At 43.5% G+C, this 20,331-nt stretch overlaps 1 protein-coding gene across 5 annotated transcripts in view; it reads left to right on the top strand.

Annotated features, from left to right (window-relative positions):
- The window catches only part of Arhgef3 (Rho guanine nucleotide exchange factor 3), a 321,412-nt gene that overhangs the window by 265,539 nt on the left and 35,542 nt on the right, over positions 1 to 20,331 (top strand). For 4 of the 5 annotated variants that reach the window (XM_017802271.2, XM_029554188.1, XM_017802272.2 and 1 more), the window contains one exon: positions 10,914 to 11,021. In XM_017802271.2, coding sequence (XP_017657760.1) covers positions 10,914 to 11,021 — 108 coding nt within the window. Of the gene's footprint in view, positions 1 to 9,498; positions 9,902 to 10,913; positions 11,022 to 20,331 lie in introns of those variants that run through there. The other variant, XM_008849289.3, reaches the window with a different exon arrangement.

Consider the following 20,331-nt stretch of genomic DNA (forward strand, 5'->3'; position numbering starts at 1 on the left):
CTTTGTTTTCATTGTTTAGATTTTGCTTCTTCTGTTGCACCGGATGGAAAGCTCTTTGGGACAGGGACTCTGATTGGTGATTGTCTGAACAAGCTGTCCTGATGTCTCTCCCTTAATTTTGCAAGGCTTTCCCAAAGCAACTGTGTCTCAGGCCAACACTGGCCTAGAATCCATAGGTTGACTGACCTTTTGGTGCTGTGTGACTCAGGCAAAGAGCTTGATATGCAGAGAGTGAATGTCTTTTCTCCAACCTTATCATGTTCAGGGGGATTGGCAGTTTTGGTTTTTGGTCCTAGGTATTAAACCTAAGACCTCATGCATGCTGAAGGTATGTATGCTTTACCACTCAGCTCTACCCCAAGTCCCAATATGTTCAGTTTTATGGTCCTCAGAGTTGACAGTTCAGCTATGATTTGCATCCTCTGCTCTTGAATCCTTCCGTGAACGAAAGTGGATGTACTCTTCAGGGCACTAGCCCAGCTGTCAAGTAGGCCAACTGCAAAGCAGGCATGAGCCTGAACTAATGTCGTATGTTCCCTGGATTTTACTTACCCCAGCGCTCCTTGTTCCCCCAGTAGCAAAAGCAAAATAAATCCTAGCTCTTTTATTCTCATTGAAAGAAGGAAATAGGGGTGTTTTCTTCCTAGCACCTGATACAAAAGAAAGAATCGAACCATTTTATTAAATAGGAAATATACTCTCCCTCCTGTGCCCAGTGCAGGGCAGGCAGCCAGACTCACAGCTGGCAAAAACAAACAAGGGTGTGGCCTCCTCCAGCTGGAGATTAGCCAGGGATGCAGTTTGGAATCTCTCCTGGTACTGTTCCTGGTGCTTTATCACAGTCCACGCACAGCCCCGAGTCCCATGTTGGAATAATAGATCAACCTCAATAGAGGAAAACTATGGTTCTGAGCAGAGTTGGAAGGCCTTTTTCTCATCTTGTGGGTTACAAACCGTTAATTCTGAAACCTGTGTGGCTTAATCAATGCACCCAGGTTTCCTTTGGAATTTGGGCCTCATTATTTGCCTTTCATCCTCTGGTAACAGTTGACACCAGGTTAATTAACTGTGTGCCAAGGGAAAGAGAGCAGAAAAAAATAATAGTGGAAAACTTGGAATTGGAATGATCATTTCATTATTGTCTTTTTGTTTCCAGAAAAGTAAGGTGAAGAGCTCCAAAGAACCTCCCTTTCCTGTCCCCCAAACAGTTCCACAAAGGCCTCATTTTGCCACCTGCGTGTCTAGCCCGTACCTATTGTCCACCCTACCCTGCATACTGATGCCCCCGTCTGCCAGCTGTAGCAGGCACTGACTCTTGGTAGATCTCTCAGGATCTACCTTGCAGCCAGGAGATGCCCCCTCAAAAGCAACACCTGTACACTTCAGTGAAGCTCACTTTGCAGACACTAGGTGAACAAACGCTCTCTCCAACAAACGTATTAATTATGAAGAGGACAGTGGCACCTTCACAATGGGGAAATCCACATATGCCATCTGTCTTAGAGTTTCCTGGAGCTGCTGTGACAAAGTCCCACAAGGCAAGTGGCTTAAAAGCCCATGAATTGTCACACGATTTTGAAGACTTAAGTATCTGAAATCAAGGTGTCCATAGAACCATGCTTTCTCTGAACCTGCCTCTTCCTTGCCTCACCCTACTTTCTAGAGTTTGGTGGTCATCCTTGGTGTTCTTTGACATGTAGATAGATAACTCTAATCTTTACTTTTCTGTCATTATATGTCCAAACCCTCTGTGTCTTTGTCGAAATCCCTTCCATGTTATAAGGATACCTGTGATTGGATTTAGGGCCCATTCTATGACTTCATCTAAGCTTGATTGTATTTACAAAGATCTCAGTTCCCAAAGAGGTTACATTCATAGATATCTGGGTTTAGAACTGTGTATAGCTTTTCATAGGTACTGGGTTTAGAACTTGCGTGACTATTTTTATCGGTGTTCACTCATCTGTAACAACACCATAACCATGTGTCAGGGTTGACATTACTAGTAATAAAACCTAGCAACATCATGTACCCCTTGATATAATGTGCCAAGAAAGCCTTCTGTGGTGGTCTCACCAGAATACAAACAGCAAAGTTCCTGAACCCAGTCGTGAAGAAACATCACACCAGCCTACTCTGAGAGGCATTCCATAAAACAACTGACCAGTGGTCCTCAAACGTGTCAGCTAGATCTAGAAAGTTGTGGTATTTTGCTCTAAGATCATGAGAGCACTGTGTGTAAGGAACTTTCACACATTAGAGGAGTCTATGAAGGATAAGATGATGAAAATATAATATAGGAGCTGGAGAGATAGCTCAGCAGTTAAGAGCACTGGCTGCTCTTGCAGAGGACCCAGGTTTGAATCCTAGCATCCACATGGCAGCTAACAATGGTTTATAACTCCTGTTCCAGGGGACCTGATGCTCTCTTCTGTCCTCAGGCACTGCACAACACAGGTGCACCTGCATATATGTAGGCATAACACTCATCTGCATAAAATAATTTTTTTTTAATTTAAAAAGAGAAAAAGAGCCGGGTGTTGTGATGCACGCCTTTAGTCCCAGCACTCGGGAGTCAGAGGCAAGTGGATCTCTGTGAGTTCTAGGCCAGCTTGGTCTACACAGTGAGTTCTAGGCCAGCTGGAGTTACAGGGAGACCCTGCCTCAAAAAGACCAAAAGAGAGAGAGAGAGAGAGAGAGAGAGAGAGAGAGAGAGAGAGAGAAAAAAATATAATATGGGATTCCAGATTGGGTCTTGAAATAAAAAAAAGGGACATTATTGAGAAAGCTGGTGAAATCCCAGTAACTCCCGTAGCATTTAGCTCATGGTGTTGTACCAATGCTACCTCTGAGTTGTGTAAATGTTCTGTGGTTATGAAAGATGTGAACATTAGAAGAAATAAGGTGAAAGGTATATGGAACACTCAGTACTATTTTTTTCAACTCTTCTGTGAATCTAAAATTATTTCAAAATCAATTTTTTGAAAAAGAATATGCATATATAGAATAAGTTCACATGTTCTTAAAGGCAAAGGTGGAGATGGGGAGTAATCTTTGAGAAAACGCATACCAGTTTGTAATTCCTGTTCCAGGCCCTGTTCGCTGAGAGCTTGCTAGTCACAAAGCCTGTGCCCTGTGTGTGTTGTCGATTGTAGGACAGAATAGCAGAGCAGATGTGGATTCCAATATATGGTCCGCATTTTCCTCTGACACTTGCAATATGTGACCTCCTGTGGGTGCCTACAATCCTTAAACTCCTGTGTATTCATGTGTGGGGTGAAGATAATGACATGGGGTCTCTCATAGGATGTTCCAAAGATGCCATGAGCAGATCTGTGAAAAGCTCTGAGCCCAGGGTCTACCACAGAGCACAAGATCCCAATTAAGAATAGCTGTTCTCCCACAGAATTCTCCCCAGTGCACTGTGTGGTTGTTTCCCATTTTCCCCTTGAAGGAATTCTGAATAACATGTGTAGTACCACACAGTAAGTATAAGAACTAGATCGATAGATGATTGATTGATCTGTAAAATGGGGCTCATTCTCAACCATTTTGTCCCAAAAACAGCACAAGAGGGGAGAACTTAGCAGTTGTTGGAAGGACAAGTCATGCAGCAGATGAGCACACCTGGTACGGGGTGAGGGTGGGGAGCTGTTGGAAGTGAAGCCTGTGGCTTAACTGAACAGAGGCAGTGCAAGTGCCAGTGGTGAGTGAGAACCAAGGGACAACCTTGGCAGATGTGGCCTAGAAGCCCTGAAGGGTGAGTCTTGGGGCATAAACTGTACAGCAGTGTGAACAGCTTTTGGCATTAAAGAGGGGGTAGAGTCAAGGCAGTTGCAGAGTAATGGGCTTTACACTGATTGGAGTGGAGAGGGCACTGAGGAGTGAGGAGCTGGAAAGCCTTGGCCGCCTCCTCAGTCGATTAGAAATGGAAAGAAAAGCATGAGTTGGGAGGCAGCCACGGGGAAAGCAGGATCTGAGGGGCTCCCATCCAGGGGCAGTCTGGTCCTGAAGGGATCCTTTTTCTCTGTGCTTCTGAAACAAGTCAGAGATGACCTCCACTGGGTTGTTTTTATGAAGTTCAGCCTGTCGATAGGAGTCTTAATGAAAGCCAAAACAACAATACAAAACAAAAAACAGTAAAATAAGAGTTCAGGGAGCTGGCTGCTGGGCTGGTGCCTCCCCGGCCTTGACATTAGTGTTGTGACACAGCTCTCCCTCGCTTTCATTTTTCCCAGCACTTCATGCATTAATTGAGAGTTTCTGAGACTCAGTGCTGGGATTTTTTTTCTGCTGGGTTTTTTCTGTCTACGTGATGCCTGTTCCTGATCCCCTCCCTCATTGGCCTCTACTAAGAATTAACACAAAAACTCAGAGACCCATCTTTTCTACTTCAGTATTTGTTGGTACATTTGCAAGACAATTTTCTGTCCCTTATCAAAATACTTTTTTTAGGGCCAGGCGTCGTGGCATATGCCTTTAATCCTAGCGCCTTTAATCCTAGCCCTTGTGAGGCAGAGGCAGGCAGATATCTGTGAGATCAAGGCCAATCTAGACTACATTTTGAGTTCTGGGGCTATGGGGAGATCCTGTCTCAAAATCACAACAACAACAACAACAACAAAAATACTTTTTTTAAAAGAGAATTTTGGAGGCCTGGAGAGATGGCTCAGTGGTTAAGAACACTGACTGTTCTTGCAGAAGACCCAGGTTCAAATCCAAGCACCCACATGGCAGCTAACAACTGTCCGTAACTCCAGTTCCAGGGGATCCAACGGCCTCTTCTGTCTTCCATGGTTATTGCACCACGCACGTGCACTTACCTACATGCAGGCAATATACACATGAAATAAAATTTAAAAAAATTTTTTTGGTCTTTTTGAGACAGGGTCTCCCTGTGTAGTCCCAGCTGTCCTGGAACTCACTATGTAGACCAGGCTGGCCTTGAACTCACAGAGATCCTCCTGCCTCTGCCTCCCAAGTGCTGGGATTAAAGGTGTGTGCCACCACACCCAGCAATTTTTTTTTTTTAAAAAAGAGAATTTTGGTTTGTGCCGTAGGCTAAGTGGCAATTGAGTTCTTCTGACAATTGCCAACCTGTGATGAATCCTGTTTTCTTCACATCGCCTCACCCAGCCTCATTTTGTTTTGAAGTGGAGCCCAGGAATTGTGTCATATTAAAATGTTTCTTATTCAAACATCAGAGGAAGTTGGTATTATGTTCAGAATTATTTATTTAGAAAGTTAAGAAAATAAAATGCAGCGTGATAGGGATTTCTCACACACAAGTGAAGTCAGCCATGCCCACTGCTCATCCGGGAGGACTCGACATGCCCAATCCCAGGGAGAACATGCAAGTTAAGCTTGTGCCATGGCCAGGAGGGCCTGTGGGAAAATACAGTGCCTGAGAGTGTTACTGTGGAGTATGTTATAGTACAGAAGCTGGACTGAAGCAGAGGACTACTGAATAGCAAGCTATGGCTGGTAGGTCAGATACGGCACACTTCCTGTGAGTCCCAGACTAAAAATAACTTCTCTATTTTCTAATAGTTGAAAAATAATTTTTTGACATGAAAATTATATGAAATTTGAAGGTTTAATGGGCCATACCCCATTCATTAATTCACACATTGTTTACAGCTGACAGCAGAGCTGAGTCTTTGAGATGGAGGCTGGAGGCTCTGCAGAGTCTGAACTACTTACTCATAGAAAGTTAGCCAGCCCCAACTCAAGACATGGCTCAGAGGTCAGCCTACTTGAAAATCTGGTACCTCTGTCCGCCTCTCCCTTTCTAACTGAATGACTTTAAGCACACTGACCATTCTGTGCCTTAATTTTTCCATCTTACAAGCATGTTGGGATGAATAAACTAGTAATTTTACATCAAGCTCTGGGATGAGTACCTGCAACCAGTATTCATTTGTTATCATTTATGTATGCAAATCAGGCACCATGAGATTATAACTTCCTGTTTAACACAAGGATGACAAAAGTCACCTAGAAGGTTAAAGGGCAGATTAGAGGTGACCCCAGTACCCACGGATGGGACCCTGCAAAGTCCCCTGCCATCTCCAAATGTTTGAAAGTTTTTAAAAACATTTATTTTCTTTTTTAATTATGTGTAGGTGTGTGTAGGTATGTGTCTGTGTGTAGATATGTGCACATGAGTGGAGGTTCCCACAGAGGCTAGAAGACGCTGTCAGATCCCCTGGAGCTAGAGTTACACGTGGTTGTGAGTGGCCTGATTTGGGTGCTAGGAACCAAACTCATGTCTTCTACAAGAGCAGTATATGCTCTTAACCACTAAGCCATCTCTTCAGCCCCTGAAAAGGAGGAAAGAGATTTTTATGTGGCTGCCCTCAACTCAAAGGCGAAGACATCTGATGACACAACCAGTGCTCGTGTCTGCCTTGCTCCGGGGAAGATGCAAGGTAGTTGCCTTGTCCTGCAGTACAGCAAGTCTAAGTTACTGTGCTGGTGGCTGTATTTCCAGCCCTCCTGGGGCATGGTGTGGTTCAGTAAAGCTGGAGTCTCATGGCAGTTGCAGACATGATGTACATTGACTTCCTATTGCTCCCAGCCCCGCTCTGTCTGCAAAAATGAAGTGCAGAGAAAATGAGAGGTTTCCTGTATGCTGTGCCTATTTCAGTGAAGGAAGAAAAAAGCTATACTAGGTTGTATTAATGTGGTAGGCATTTTCTTACATGATATAGTCCACTTTTTACCTCTCGGGAGGAAGAATGAGAAGATGAAAAATCATTGTGCCTTCCTAGGGAAGGAGCATGAAAATCCATCAATAAAAAAAAACAACGGATGTTAAAAATACAGTCACATGGAGTGCTGTATTCCCTCTTGTTTGCACTTAGCTAGGGAGATGCTTTAAATTGTTAAACCAATTCCTTTATGTGGCCCCGTGTTCATCTTCATTCCTTTTCCTTCCCCTCACCTGCCCCTTCTTTTTACTTCTTCCTTTTCCCCCTTACCTTTCCTCTAAATAGAAGAAAAAAAATTGATAAAAGTCAGTGCCAATTCATGGTAGAAATTCACAGCAAACTTGATATAAACAGAACTTTTTCTACTTGATAAAAGGCCTCTCTTTCTTGCTCTCAGCAAGCACAGGACATATAAAACAAATACTTAAAAATAATAACTTTGGGAACTGAACTTGGCAACGCACATTTGTAATTCCAGCACTGTGCAAGTGGATCACAAGTTCAAGGTCATCTTCAGCTGCATAGCGAGTTCCATGCCAGCTTGGACTACACAAAACCTTGTCTCACTGCAGAGGTGTGTCCCTGGACAGGACTCCTATATCACACCTCTCCCACCCATGGCTCAGGGGCCATTGTGGAAGAGGGTGCAGAAAGATTGTAAGAGCCAGAGTTGGTTCATGAACATAGGGAGACAGGCTTTCAGGCTGCTAGAAGCCTGCGCATGTGAACTTGTGGCAATGGTGGTATCTAGCACAGGATCTATGCCAACTCAGACAGGTTTAGACTGGAGCGAGGGAAATGGGTAGCACATTGGCCCTAGTCTGGGAACTATTGGAGACCGATAACTACTGGGTAAGGGAAAGTAGCCTTATCGACGATCTCTAGATAGGCTGACTAGACTCCAGAGGATGAATTTGCACCAAAGGACATCTGGGTACAAATGCTTGACTGGATAGGACTTGACATGTATGACAAAGTACATGAGGTCTGGTGGGGTGGGTGGATGAGGGAGGGTTTAAATTTGATTAATAACTGTTGCATGAAATGTACAAAAGCTCAATAAAAAAAAATTTTAAATCTTGTCTCAAAACCCATAACAACAAAATCACTTCAGAATCAGCTAGTGTACCCACTATCTTGGTTTGTAATCAGTATTATTAGGCAGTCTTAATTAATGTAGTAAAGCGATATAAAGCCTGGGAAAGATGAAAAGGAAGTATTGTTGTCTTACAATATCCACCTTTTTTCTTTCCCCCTTTAAAAATTTTTTTAGTGACAGGCCCTCTTGCCTGTCATGTAGTGGTGGTGGTGGTGTGTGTGCTCGAAACACATTTGATGTCAGGGGTTAGTGTAGACCTTGTCCAGCCTGGTCTGGCTCTGTGGTTTGCTGCAGGTTGTGTTCTGTCATCTTCCTGCAAACATGGAAGCGCCTTTGGCATTACGTTTGCTAGTTCTTAGTAACGCTCTTTAGGTAGAATCTGAAAATATTTTCTCCTAGGACTCTCTTTAGACAATAGTGAAATGTAGCTGGAGACAGACTGAGTAAATGGAAAAGAAAAATCAAATTAGACCAAGAATTGTTTTTAATCTTCTATTCTCACAGAAGCCCTCAAGGACAGCACTATAATTCATACTTCACTCGCATGGGTCAGACATAAAGCCTCTCCACTTAGATCCTGTAACCTGTATGTGTTCAAGTTTGGAGCTTGCATCTGCCTGCATTGCTAGAGCCCAGCACTAAATCACAGCAGTGGATTCTGGTTCAGTTCTTTGTTTGGGAATGTCAGATTATCACCAGAGAGCAGCCTGATGTTGACTTGCTCCTGGGTCATGCCTTAGGCAAGCACTTCTAATTTATGATTTCATGTAGCAGCACTGTGCTAACATGTAGAAGGGCCAACCTTTACACTCTATGTGTAGACTCTATCTTACAGCTGCATAGACAATACCTATCTGAGTGGGCCATGTAAAACAGCAGTCAGCCACCCTTAGAACAGATGACACAGCAGGTGAAGCAGAACTAGATTACCCCACAGCCTGCCAAGCTCACAGCTCCCAGCCCCCCTTTAAAGCAAGACACCCAAGTGGTGTTCACCCTTCTGCCTCCCCATTCTGACACAGAATTTGTGACCCAGCAGCTTTTGCCATGGAAATTAGACTCACTCTCTGGACTCTGAATGCCTGCAGAACTTTCCCAGTCCAAGTCCCCACTCCGGCCCCCACCTCCAGCCCCCAGCTTCCAAGTCCTCCCACTCCCCCCCTCCCGTCCCCCAGCTTCTCTCTCTTGCTGCAGTGCAGTTTATGCCACCAAGGGGAGAGAGATGATTACTCTGGTGTTTCCAGACCCAAGCAGGAGCCATTGAGAAACTCAGGGGGTTCTTAGGAGGTTGTGTGCGCATGCACCCACACATGGACTCAGTATGCTGATAGTGCAGATGTGACGTAAAAAAAGAATTAAAATCCTCCAAGCACGGATGCTCAGGAGCCAGACGCTGGGCAGGGAGCATCCTGAAGGGCATTCCCTCCTGGAAGCAGAAGGCTTTCAGACCTTTCTCTTCACATCCTTTGTAATGCAGTGTCTCTCGATTTGGGAGATTCGATTTGGGAGATTCGTCTGTTGCATCTTAGAACTCAGCCTTCCTAGTGTTCGGAGAACTGTCTGCTGTCTGTTCAAGCTTAACAGAAGCCAGTGAGGTCCCTGGCAGCCTGGATCCATTCTCCATCTTAGAAAAGCAACTGATTGCTTTCAGAAACCATGAAATTACTCTCCATTGCATCATGGAATTGTTTTGAACTTCTTTAAGTTTTGATTTTTTTTTTTCTACTTAAAATGTCACCAAACTTGGGAAAGTTTACTTACGAGGCTTTTGATTTCTGAGGCTAACAAGGGCATCCAATGACATGAGAACTTCCTGGGCAAATTCCAGACTCACGAAGGGCTTTTTCAAGCATCTGCTATGTCAGAATATCCTGCAGGAATGCCTTGAAGAATTAATTGGAAGTTCTGGCTCAGCCCTGGAAACTTTGAGAGCAATGGCTGAAAAGGAAAGATGAACACCTGGGGGGCCCCTCAGGGCGTGACTGAGGTTTGCCACAGCTGGCTGCCTTGGTCTTTTCCATCACGGTTTGGTGTCTTCATGTGCTGTCCAGCATCTCCTACAGGTCAGATGGAGCTTAGGAAGACAAGGGTAACTGTCCTCTTAGTCTTTGTTAAAGCCTTTGCTTTGTCCTCTTTCTCTCTTCCCACAGCTATAGTTTTTGTTTGTGTCATTCTTCTGTCATTCGAAGGTGGAGTCTCTGTCTCACCCCTCAGCCTGTTCTGGAGTAACTTTAGATTTTCTAATGATGTTTTCTGTGGAGGTGACTTTGAAAATTTATGACTACAAATAGTATAGAAACCAATGCCCATGTTACAGTTTTCTCCCTGTACATTTCCTTTTGCCATTAAGCATTTTATGAATTTCACTATCAAATATTGTCGATGTAAAGGTGCTTTCTTAAGATCTCAGAAACAAAACCTTTTTTTTTTTTTTTAAGAGAAATTTTAGCCTAGCAAGTTAGCTCAGCGGGGTTAAGGCACTTGCCACCAAGACTGACAACCTGAGTTTGATCCCTGGGAGCCACAACTTGTGGGAGTTGGTTTTCTCTTTCTATGTATATGTGCACACACACACACACACACAAAAAAAAATACAAGTAAATGTTTAAAAATAGATTTTTAATTTAATAAATTAAAAGGAATCTTTGTACATTAGAAAACTAGTTGCATGAATGAAGAATGGCCCCAGGCAAGGTGGAAGAAGCAGGTTAAAAGAGATGAAACCAGAAACAACAAAACACATGCCACTGCCGCAAGGTCATCAGGTAGAAAATCAGAATTCGCTTCTCTCCACAGCAGTGGGAAGAATGATTTTACTGAGGGGAAGTTTGTGAATCAAAAGCTGGCAGATACAAGGGGATGGGCGATTGGAGTGGATCCTCCTCTCTCCTCTCTGACTGACCTGCCTGCCTCTATCTGTGTCCTCCATCCCATCTCTTTCCCTGGCTCTTCTGCCAGGTCATCTGTGCAGTGAGATGGGCCACTGTTCCTTTCCACAGATCGCCCTGCCACCAGCAGTTCATGGAGTTGGGATATGATAGTGTGCTAGATGCTGTCATGGCCTTGACATTGTCCTCTTGTTTTGTTTTTTAACCCTATAGGAACCTAGTAATAAACGGGTCAAACCTCTTTCCCGGGTCACGTCACTTGCAAACCTCATCCCACCGGTGAAGACCACACCATTGAAGCGCTTCAGCCAAACCCTGCAGGTAAGAGAACAAAAAGCCCATGTTGGGCTCATTCCACCCAGAATTTCTGCTGCTTTCAGGTCAACCAGAATTGCCACTGTAGGAGAGTGTGGTTTCGGGGACCATAAGGTAGAACAACATTTGCGAGTTGCAACCCTAGGTCAGGCAGAGTGGGAGCCATTTCTGCTAGGTTTTTCCTCCCAGTTATATTTCTGAGTCAGGTGCATCCAGATATGTGCCCTTACAGGTTTTGTCCTGAAATATCTCTGGGCTCCTGAGGAACTCAGCACATGGTGTGAGCTGGGTGGTAGCAGAGCCTCCTACCTTTAACCAGGGGTCAGCAAACTATGGAAAAAAAACCCAGCCTGCCGCCTGTTTGCTCAAGGCCCGGGAGCTGAGGATGGGTTTTACTTTCTTAAGTGTTTGGGGCGTGGGGGGTGGGGATGAAGAAATGGTATTTCTTGATATGTGAAAGCCACATAAAATTCTAATCTCACTTTCCATAGTAAAGTTTGGTTTGGAACATAACCATGCCTGTTTGTTTACATATTATCTGTGGCTGCTTTTTGCATAGTGACAGAGTTGACTAGCTGGGACAGAGACCATACTACTCGCAAAGCCCAAAACATGTATTATTTGATAACCTCTGGGTTAGAACAAGACCCTGACATACCTGGTTCCAACTTTAGGTCTCCGTTCAAAGACTGACGACCTTGGGCAGGGGACTTAATATCTCTAGGTCTTGTTTTCTGGTAAATTTGTCACAATGTCACAACTGTGACTTACAGAGGACCACAGCTCCTTTGTAGAATGATTGTAAAGATGTATGAGACAGTAAATTCAAAGGGCCTTTGGTTACTACTGGTTATAGAATAATTTTGGCTATAATAGTAATTTTTGGTTAACAAGTATGTATAGTTACTTTTAAATTTTTTTAATTAAATTTTTATTTGTGTGTGTGTGTGTGCGCGCGCGCATGTGTATGTATGTACACATCACATGTGGAGGCCAGAGGACAGTTTCTGGGAGCTTCAATCTTGTGAGTCCCAGGGATAAAACTCAGGTCATCTGGTACCTATGCCCACAGAACCACCTCACTGGCTCTCTGGCTGTTCTTCAATTCTTTTTTTTTTTTTTTTTTTTTTTTTTTTTTTTGTCTTTTTTGAGACAAGGTCTCCTTGTAACCACAGCTGGCCTGGAACTTGCTATGTAGACCAGGCTGACCTTGAACTCACAGAGACTGGGATCCAAGGCGTGCACCATGCCTGGCTATTCTTCAGTCTTAACCAAACTTGTCTTTTAAAGTGAAAGTTGAGATTTATCCTAAACCTTGGACCCAATTTGGTAATTATAAAAGATACTCATGGGGCTGGAGAGATGGCTCAGCGGTTAAGAACACTGAATGTTCTTGCAGAAGACCTGGGTTCAAATCCCAGCACCCACATGGCAGCTAAAACTGTCTATAACTCCAGTTCTAGGGGATCCAACGCCCTCTTCTGACCTCCACGGGCAGTGCATGACATGGATGACCTTCATACATGCAGGCAATACACGCATACACATAAAATAAAAATAATAAATAAAATGTTTAGAAAAGATACTCTTTGAGACTGAATCCCACTGAAGTCATACCATGAGAAGTCTCATCTAGCATAGCTGGGCAATACTTTTGAGTTAGCCATTTCTCGCCTGTCCTGAATACTTTTGCCTTGTAACTTTTTATCTCTGCTTTGAGATAGATACAGTTTTCTCCTTGGTTCATGTCTTCTCAAAGGAAAGACTTCAACCAAAGGCACAGATAGTTTATGCTAAAGTTTATGTAGCAAAGCAAAATATGCACCAGAGAGAGGTTAGAATGGGTTTCCCCAAAGACATGCCCCATGCTATGACAACCCATGACCTGTGCATGTGTAGAGAGGTTCTCTTGCCTCTGTTTGCCTCCCTGCTTCCTGCTGTTGGACAACTACACCACTACCCTGTAATGCCATCCCCTTCCTCTGCTGGGCCCAAAGCTACCTGTCCCTCTGTTAACTCTGCTGTTTCTCATGAATGAACGAATGCTCATCATCCAGTTAGCTATAAGTTTGGCTCTGTCTCTCAGTGCTTGGGCCTGTGGACCCCTGATTATCCTCTGGTCTCTTTTGTGGAAGAACAGGAGAAATAAGATAGGGTTTTGGGGGGGAGCCAGATGAAGCCTGTGAAGGATGTGTTTACCTGCTTCCCCTCTGATCACTTTTTCAGCCTTCTGCACAAATTGACCACAGGCTTTCCCTGGACAACGCATTATCACCTGAGTCCTAAACATCTAGTCCTTTGCAAATTCTGCTTTTTTAAGTCTTTAGACATTTGAGCCTTTCCTCCCCATCCTAGTGGCTGTGATTCCAGTTCATCGTGTACTCTTTCCTCCCTGAATGATGGGAGCCCTACACCGATGGCCATCTCTTCCTATCACTTCTCCTAGGATAGTCCATCCTGTACCAGAATGGCCCAACCTCATTCCACAAGCATCGAAGGAGCCCTCACCCCGCACCAGGCTCGTCTTTCTGTCCTCATGTTGCTTCGTTAAGGCTGGAGTTGCTTTCTGGTAGATGAATGGCAGTGCTTGGCCTATGTCCCTTGGCAGTAATGAGTTAGACTTGAGCCAGCTGTCACCCACAAAGGTCTCCTTTCCAATTGTCTTAGCACATGGGCCTTTGCTTGCTGCCATTGCCTGGCTTGTCGGCTTTGAGTTGCTGTTTCTGAGAAGAACACCGACCTCCCCCACTGCGGCCTGGCCCTGATTACATGAGAAGAGTCTCCACGTCATACTTCAGCTTTTTTTTGTTGGACTTCCCAGGCACTCTATTTTATTTTGTTCTGTTCCTGGGGATCCTGCAAGGAAACACTGCAAAACACATTTGATGGTCTTAGAAGTTTGCATTGACCCAGAGAACTGAGAAAGAAAGAAATTAAGCCATGTCTGAACTCTAACAGACGGAGACCAAGGATGACAAAGCCAGACCCAAGGAAGGGTCTGACCTGTGGAAATGGCTTCCAGTGCTTCGAAGGCTTTTTTTTTTTTTTGTCTTTTTGAGACAGGGTCTCCCTGTAGCCCCCAAGCTGTCCTGAAACTGACCATGTAAACCAGGCTGGCCTTGAACTCACAGAGATCCACCTGCCTCTGCCTCTACCTCCCAAGTGCTGGGATTAAAGGCGTGTGCCACCACATCTGGCCCTCTACTGACTTTTTTGAACTATCATGCTAAAGATCTAACTCTGGATTATATGTATGGAACAGAAACAACCTGACAGAAAAGTTACTCATAATGGCTAGGTACATACACAGAACTTGAGAAATGTGTTTGTGTTTGGAAGGAAGAGATTGGAGAATAGGAATATGCCCCCACAGTTGTATTAGTATGCAGCATGTTTACAGGACAATCTGTGAGCTTGGTGAATGCCACCACTGTGGGGCATGCAGGGCAAGCTCCACAGCATTATTTTCCAGCCTGGCATCCTGCTTCCTACATGGCATTTCTAATAGAGGAGGAACAGAACAAGGCCTCCTGGCACTTAGTGTGCGCACATGTTAAATTTATTCCTTTTGTATTTCAAAAATTATCTGAGCATGAGATAGATTAGCTGTTCTCCCACCCCCACCCTTCCACCATGTACATCCTAGAGATTGAACTCGGGTCATCAGACTTAACAGCAAGTACCTTTACCCTGTGAGCCATCTCATTGGCTCCCTTTTTGTATTATTTTATTGGGGGGCAGGGTCTCACCAAGTTGCTCAGGTGGGCCTTGACTCCCTCTGTAGCCTAAGCAGTCCTTGAACTTTTGATTCCCCTGCCTCAGCCCCCTGAGGGATTGGGATTCTAGGCCTGTGCCACCAAGCTCAGCTACCTTAGTTTTCTGACTCACTGTTCCTTTTTCCCTGGCTCCTGGCGCTTCAGAGATGTTTGGATCCTTTTGGATATCCAGTTATGTCTCTCAGGTTAGGTTCCTTTAATTATAGGACAAGCAGTGACTTAGGTCCAAACATGATGCTTCCATCAATACTGGAGCACTTAGCAACACTTCCTCTGGCCCCTTGTGAGACGACAGCCTCAGAAGACACTAGGGAGCTCTGGGCTGGCAGCCTCCTCCAAAAAGATTGAAAGCTCGTTCACAAATGTGAGTGATCCTGCAGCAAGACAGGGCAGGATTTGTTCTCCCTTGCCTTCCCGCACCAGTATGGGCTGGGGCCTTGGGCCTTAGCACAAAGGCGGCGTTTGTGGACACTGGAGAGCATGGTGCTCTGTCTGTTCCTCACCAGGAAGGTTTAGCACAGGGCGGCTGGTAAAGCACAGGTGTCTGGATCCCTCTAGACCTATAAATCCCCTCCCAGCCTGCTGAGAGGAAAACCCGACCCAGCTCTGTAAGGAGCCGGTGTGTGCATCTCTCTTATGGAGCAGGGAATGCCAGCTCCCATGGGCCAGCAGCACGCCAAGCCTTGCTCTCCATGTGTGTGACCACTGGACACATCCGAGCAAAATCCAGCAAGGACGTAGTGCTGTGTTCATTGCCCAGCAGTGTTAACCCTTCATTCTCTTTGGACACGAACATCTTTCTTTTTCATTGTAAAAATGTATACTCATTATGGAAAAATCCAGAAGGGGAGGAAAGGAACATGTATAGCTTTCCACTCCAAAACAACCCCTGTTCATACTGAAATGATTTCTTTCCAGAGTTATTCTGGATACAAGTACATACTTAATATACCCTGAGTTTAGTTCAATGTCACTTAGTCTGTCCAGCCTCAGCTTGTATGATCAGCTCACTTTGGGGTAAAAACAGATGATAGGTGCCTCTGTCCATCTTGATCTCACATAGGAGTGCTTCACCATTCATTGAAGTTAGTATTTATGGGTTTTTTTCTCCCTCATACTTTTACATTGCAGCCCCTTCTTCCTTTATTGTTATTATCAGTTGAGACAGGGTCTCAAGTAGCCTTGGTCTCATGTAGTCTCAAGTTGACCTTGAATTTACTATGGAGCCAAGGAGGACCTTGGACTTCTGATCCTCCTGCCTCCACATACCCAGTGCTAGGATTATAGGTATGCATGCGACACTCAGGACAGTGTGGAGGATCCAGCCCAGGGCCCCATGCCACACTAGGCAAGCACTCTACCAACTGAGCTATATCTCCAGCCCCTGGCTCAGTGTGTTTTGTCTTCTGTTTCTCTGTCTGCATCCTCCGTTTGTTATTTAGCTGGAATGAGGAGCTGTTACATAGGCTAGGGAAGGCATATTCTATCACATTTGTTCCTGGAAAATACAGTCTCTATGAACTGTGTATTATTCCAGGGCGTTGATATGGTTTATTTCACATAGCTGGTGTGTGTTCATGAATTTTTAGGCTATGAGTATTTTTATGCTGTCAAATAACCGTTGAATGTCCTTGGAAGACATTTGTTGTATTGAAAAAAGCCTATTGTACTTTCTTTTCTGATTATGTAACATCATTAAAACCTGAAAAATACAGTGAGGCACAGAAAAAGAACACCAAAACAACTCTACTTACCTTTTGGTACATGCTCAGGAAGTCTGCTTTTACTGTATTCCTTTATGTGTATTTTTAAAGACATAATCATACTGTTCATTTTTTCTTCTATGAAACAGGGTCTCATTATGTAGCGCAGGCTGACCTCAAACTCACTATCCTCCAGCCTCAGCTGGGATTACAGTTATGCCATACCTGACCCTTATATTACTTTAACTTGCTTTAGTCTTAATGATGTTAAAGTAACCACCCAGTATAAGAATTTTTTATGTCATTGAATATATTTTAGCCAATTCTTTTTTAAAGTATTTATTTTTATTTTATGAGCATATTGCCTACATGCATGTAAGTGCACCCATGTTGTGCAGTGCCCTCAAAGGTCAGAAGAGAGCATCAGAACCCCTGGAACTGGAGTTACAAATGGTTGTCAGCCACCATATGAGTGCTAGGAACTGAACCTGAGTCCTCTGTAAGAACAGCCAATGCTCTTAACCACTGAGCTATCTCCCCAGCCCCTGATCCCAATTCTTAACCAGTTCATACAGTGCTTTGTAAAAAAGTTGTGCCGGTTTATGTAATCTCTCCTATTGTTTGTTTGTTTGTCTTTTTGAAGCAGGGTCTCCCTGTAGCCCTGGCTGTCCTGGAACTCACTATGTAGACCAGGCTGGCCCTGGCATTATGGACAGTTTTTAGCTGTCATGTGGGTGCTGGGATTTGAACCTGGGTCTTCTGCAAGAACAGCCAGTGTTCTTAACCGCTGAGCCATCTCTCCAGTCCCTGTCTCCTATTGTTAAATATTAGTTGTTCTCATTTTTTTTTTATTTTTTTTTTAATTTTTATTTTATTTATTTTTTGTCTTTTTGAGACAGGGTCTCCCTGTAGCCCTAGCTGGTCTAGAACTCACTATGTAGACCAGGGTGGCCTTGAACTCACAGAGATCTATCTGCCTCTGCCTCCCAAATGCTGGGACTAAAAGTGTGCGCCACCAGGCCCAGCTTTTTTTCACTTTTACAGGTAACATCGCTTTAAACATCCTACCCACAGATCGTGTGTGTGTGTGTGTGTGTGTGTGTGTGTGTGTGTGTGTGTCCTTTGATTATATTTCTGAAAGTGAAATTCTGGCTAAAGGGTATAAACACTAAAAGGCACATGATGTAGCTGGATTTCTAGTCTTGCATGTCAGATTTGAAAAGAGAATTGTTTCTCTCTTCTCATGTTAAAATTTAGACTCAGCTATACTTGTCCTCATTTTTTTTTAGCTGTAGTAGACAAGATAGCTTTCCCCAAGGACCTTCTCCTGTGTGCACAGCAGGCCAAGGTTGTTGCTTTGCCTCTGTACCCGTAGTATGTACCGTACTACATATGACTTAGGATGTCCTCGGAACTTGAGAGTTACTGTTACCACTGATATTAGAAAAAGGCTCTCTCCAAGCCCTAGCTGTAGGTACTTGCCTGGTGATGCAGCTTGCTCTTTTTCTTGAACTGACACAATAAACTATGTTTCCCCTCTCCCAAGTGGGGACCCTCCAGGAAGAATTGTTTGACTAAACAAGGATTTTTGGTCATCAAAACCTCTCAGTGCCCCGTTCCTTGACCTTTAGATCTTGAAGCTATTCATTTAGCCCAACTGCAGTGTAAATATGTGATAAATTTGTAATCTGCATGAATATCCTTTTTATCTACTATGTTATTTACTCTGTCCTAGACTTGATAGGGAGGTGATCGGTATAAAAACGGAGATATGTCTGCTCTACAAAACTATAAAATCTACTTGGTAATAATTATCTAAGATATTAGCAAAAAATAGGAATAGTTCAAAATCACTGTATCTCAGTGATACCTCTCATTTAGTATGTGCCTGGGGAAAAGGCAGATTGGATTCTTGAAAATGGCTTCCCTTGGGAATATAATTATGACATTTTTGCAGTTTTTAAATTTTCTGTTGTGCATTCTCCTCTTTCCCTATTACATAAGAATTGGAATTCTTATATAATGTTTAGTTCTCATCCGTTGATGAGTAAAGAATGAATAAATGGGCTAGAACTATTTCCTTTTTCCTTGATTTTTGTTTGTTTTTGTTTTTTGAGACAGGTTCTCCTGTAGCCCCAGGGACCTGGGGCTGGCCTGGAACTGACAGTATAGACCAGGCCAGCCTCAATCTCACAGAGATCCACCTGCCTCTGCCTCCCAAGTGCTGGGATTAAAAGGCATGCACCACCACACCTGGCTATACTTGAATTTCTAAAAAATAGTTGTGTATTACCCTTGTAACCAAATAGAAATGAGTACGGTTAAAAAATCTTATAGGATAAAATAAACTACAGCATTATTGTACTAAGGAGACAGATTAGAGAAAGAGATCTTAGTGATATTTTGAGAATTGGGGCATCAAGGATGGAGGGATTTGTATTGGGTCTGGGATGGCTCAGAGATGTAAAAGGTGAAGAGTTGAGAGGACTTTCCAGGTATGAGAGGGGAATGAGAAGTCTAATGCTGTCTACCCAGGAGCTCGTAGGAAGATCACCCAGGCAGATGGACTTAATTAACCAGGTCTAGCAACCATGATTTTCTTGTCATAATTTCCCCATAAGTGGCAAGTCTTTGATCTGTAGTTACTTGCATATTTGCCACTGAGCAGAACTCCATTGTGAGCTTGGTGCCACTAGTGTCAGGGAGGGGGAAGGGTGCTCAAAGATTTTCTTGCTATCTGGGAGGTAATGGGACCACTGAAAAGTGACCAGTGTTGCATGTCAAGAGGAACTCCCAATTCTTGAATATTCTTTATTTCTAGAGTAATAGGCAGACATTATAAATGGTTAACTTGTAATTTAAAGATTTTATTTAGAAGTAACGACTGTTAAATTGTATATGGACAGTGATCCGGCTCCTGTACAAAGTACCTGATGTTTATGGCTTCCTGTCACCTCTCCCAGAGCTCTGCAAGGTCGTCTTCAATGCCACTTTATAAAGGAAAAAAAAAAGAACCTGAAGCTTTAAACCTGTGCCAGGATCACACATCCAGCAAGTGCTACAGCTAGATATTCTGCAAGGAATTCTGGGCACCACTTTTGTGGTTAGGTTTCTTTTTTAAAAAGTCAAAACTTGGTCACAATAAGCCTGCAGTTTGTCAGGATCTAAAAATAGCCCCCAGACTTAGGATCTAAAGCATCCCACTCTCAGCTGCCCCTTATTTTGTTCTCCTCCTTAGTGGGAGGAGTCATCACTGCCAGCTGGTAGAATGCTTTGTCATGAACAGTAGCAAGAGCCATTCCAGGTACCAGATAAAGATGGCTGGTGGTTGCTCCGAGCCCTGGAAGCTCCTGATTTTGGACTAGTGCTGAGCAAATTAGTAATACTTTCTCTGTACCTACACCAAATACTGTCTTCAGCTTTTCATTCATTCTACTCAGAATTTCAGTGAGCTACAGAAAGATTCCTTCGTGTTTGGGGTCTTTGGTGTTTGACCTTTATTGATTGAAAATTAATTGGGTGCCTTTCACTGTGTTTTTAATGGCCATAACACGAACCAGATTCTAGATACAGTGTAGTACCACTTCTGTGTAACACACTGTTCATGGTCATATGTACTTGTTATTCTTAGTTAATAGCTTCATTATACAAAGTCTAGAAAATAAATGTGAATAATTATGAAATTGTAAATAAAATCCCAACATCCAAGGGCTGGAACCCTGTTACATTTTTGTGAATTTTTTTTTTTTTTTTTTTTTTTTTTTTTTTTTAAAAAAAAAAAAAAAAAAAAAAAAAAAAAGAGGACGATAAATCTTTCACTGTGATATATCAAAATAA

The sequence above is a fragment of the Nannospalax galili genome, unplaced genomic scaffold (genome assembly GCF_000622305.1).
Source record: "Nannospalax galili isolate Female #2095 unplaced genomic scaffold, S.galili_v1.0 scaffold505, whole genome shotgun sequence".
Taxonomy (NCBI): domain Eukaryota; kingdom Metazoa; phylum Chordata; class Mammalia; order Rodentia; family Spalacidae; genus Nannospalax; species Nannospalax galili.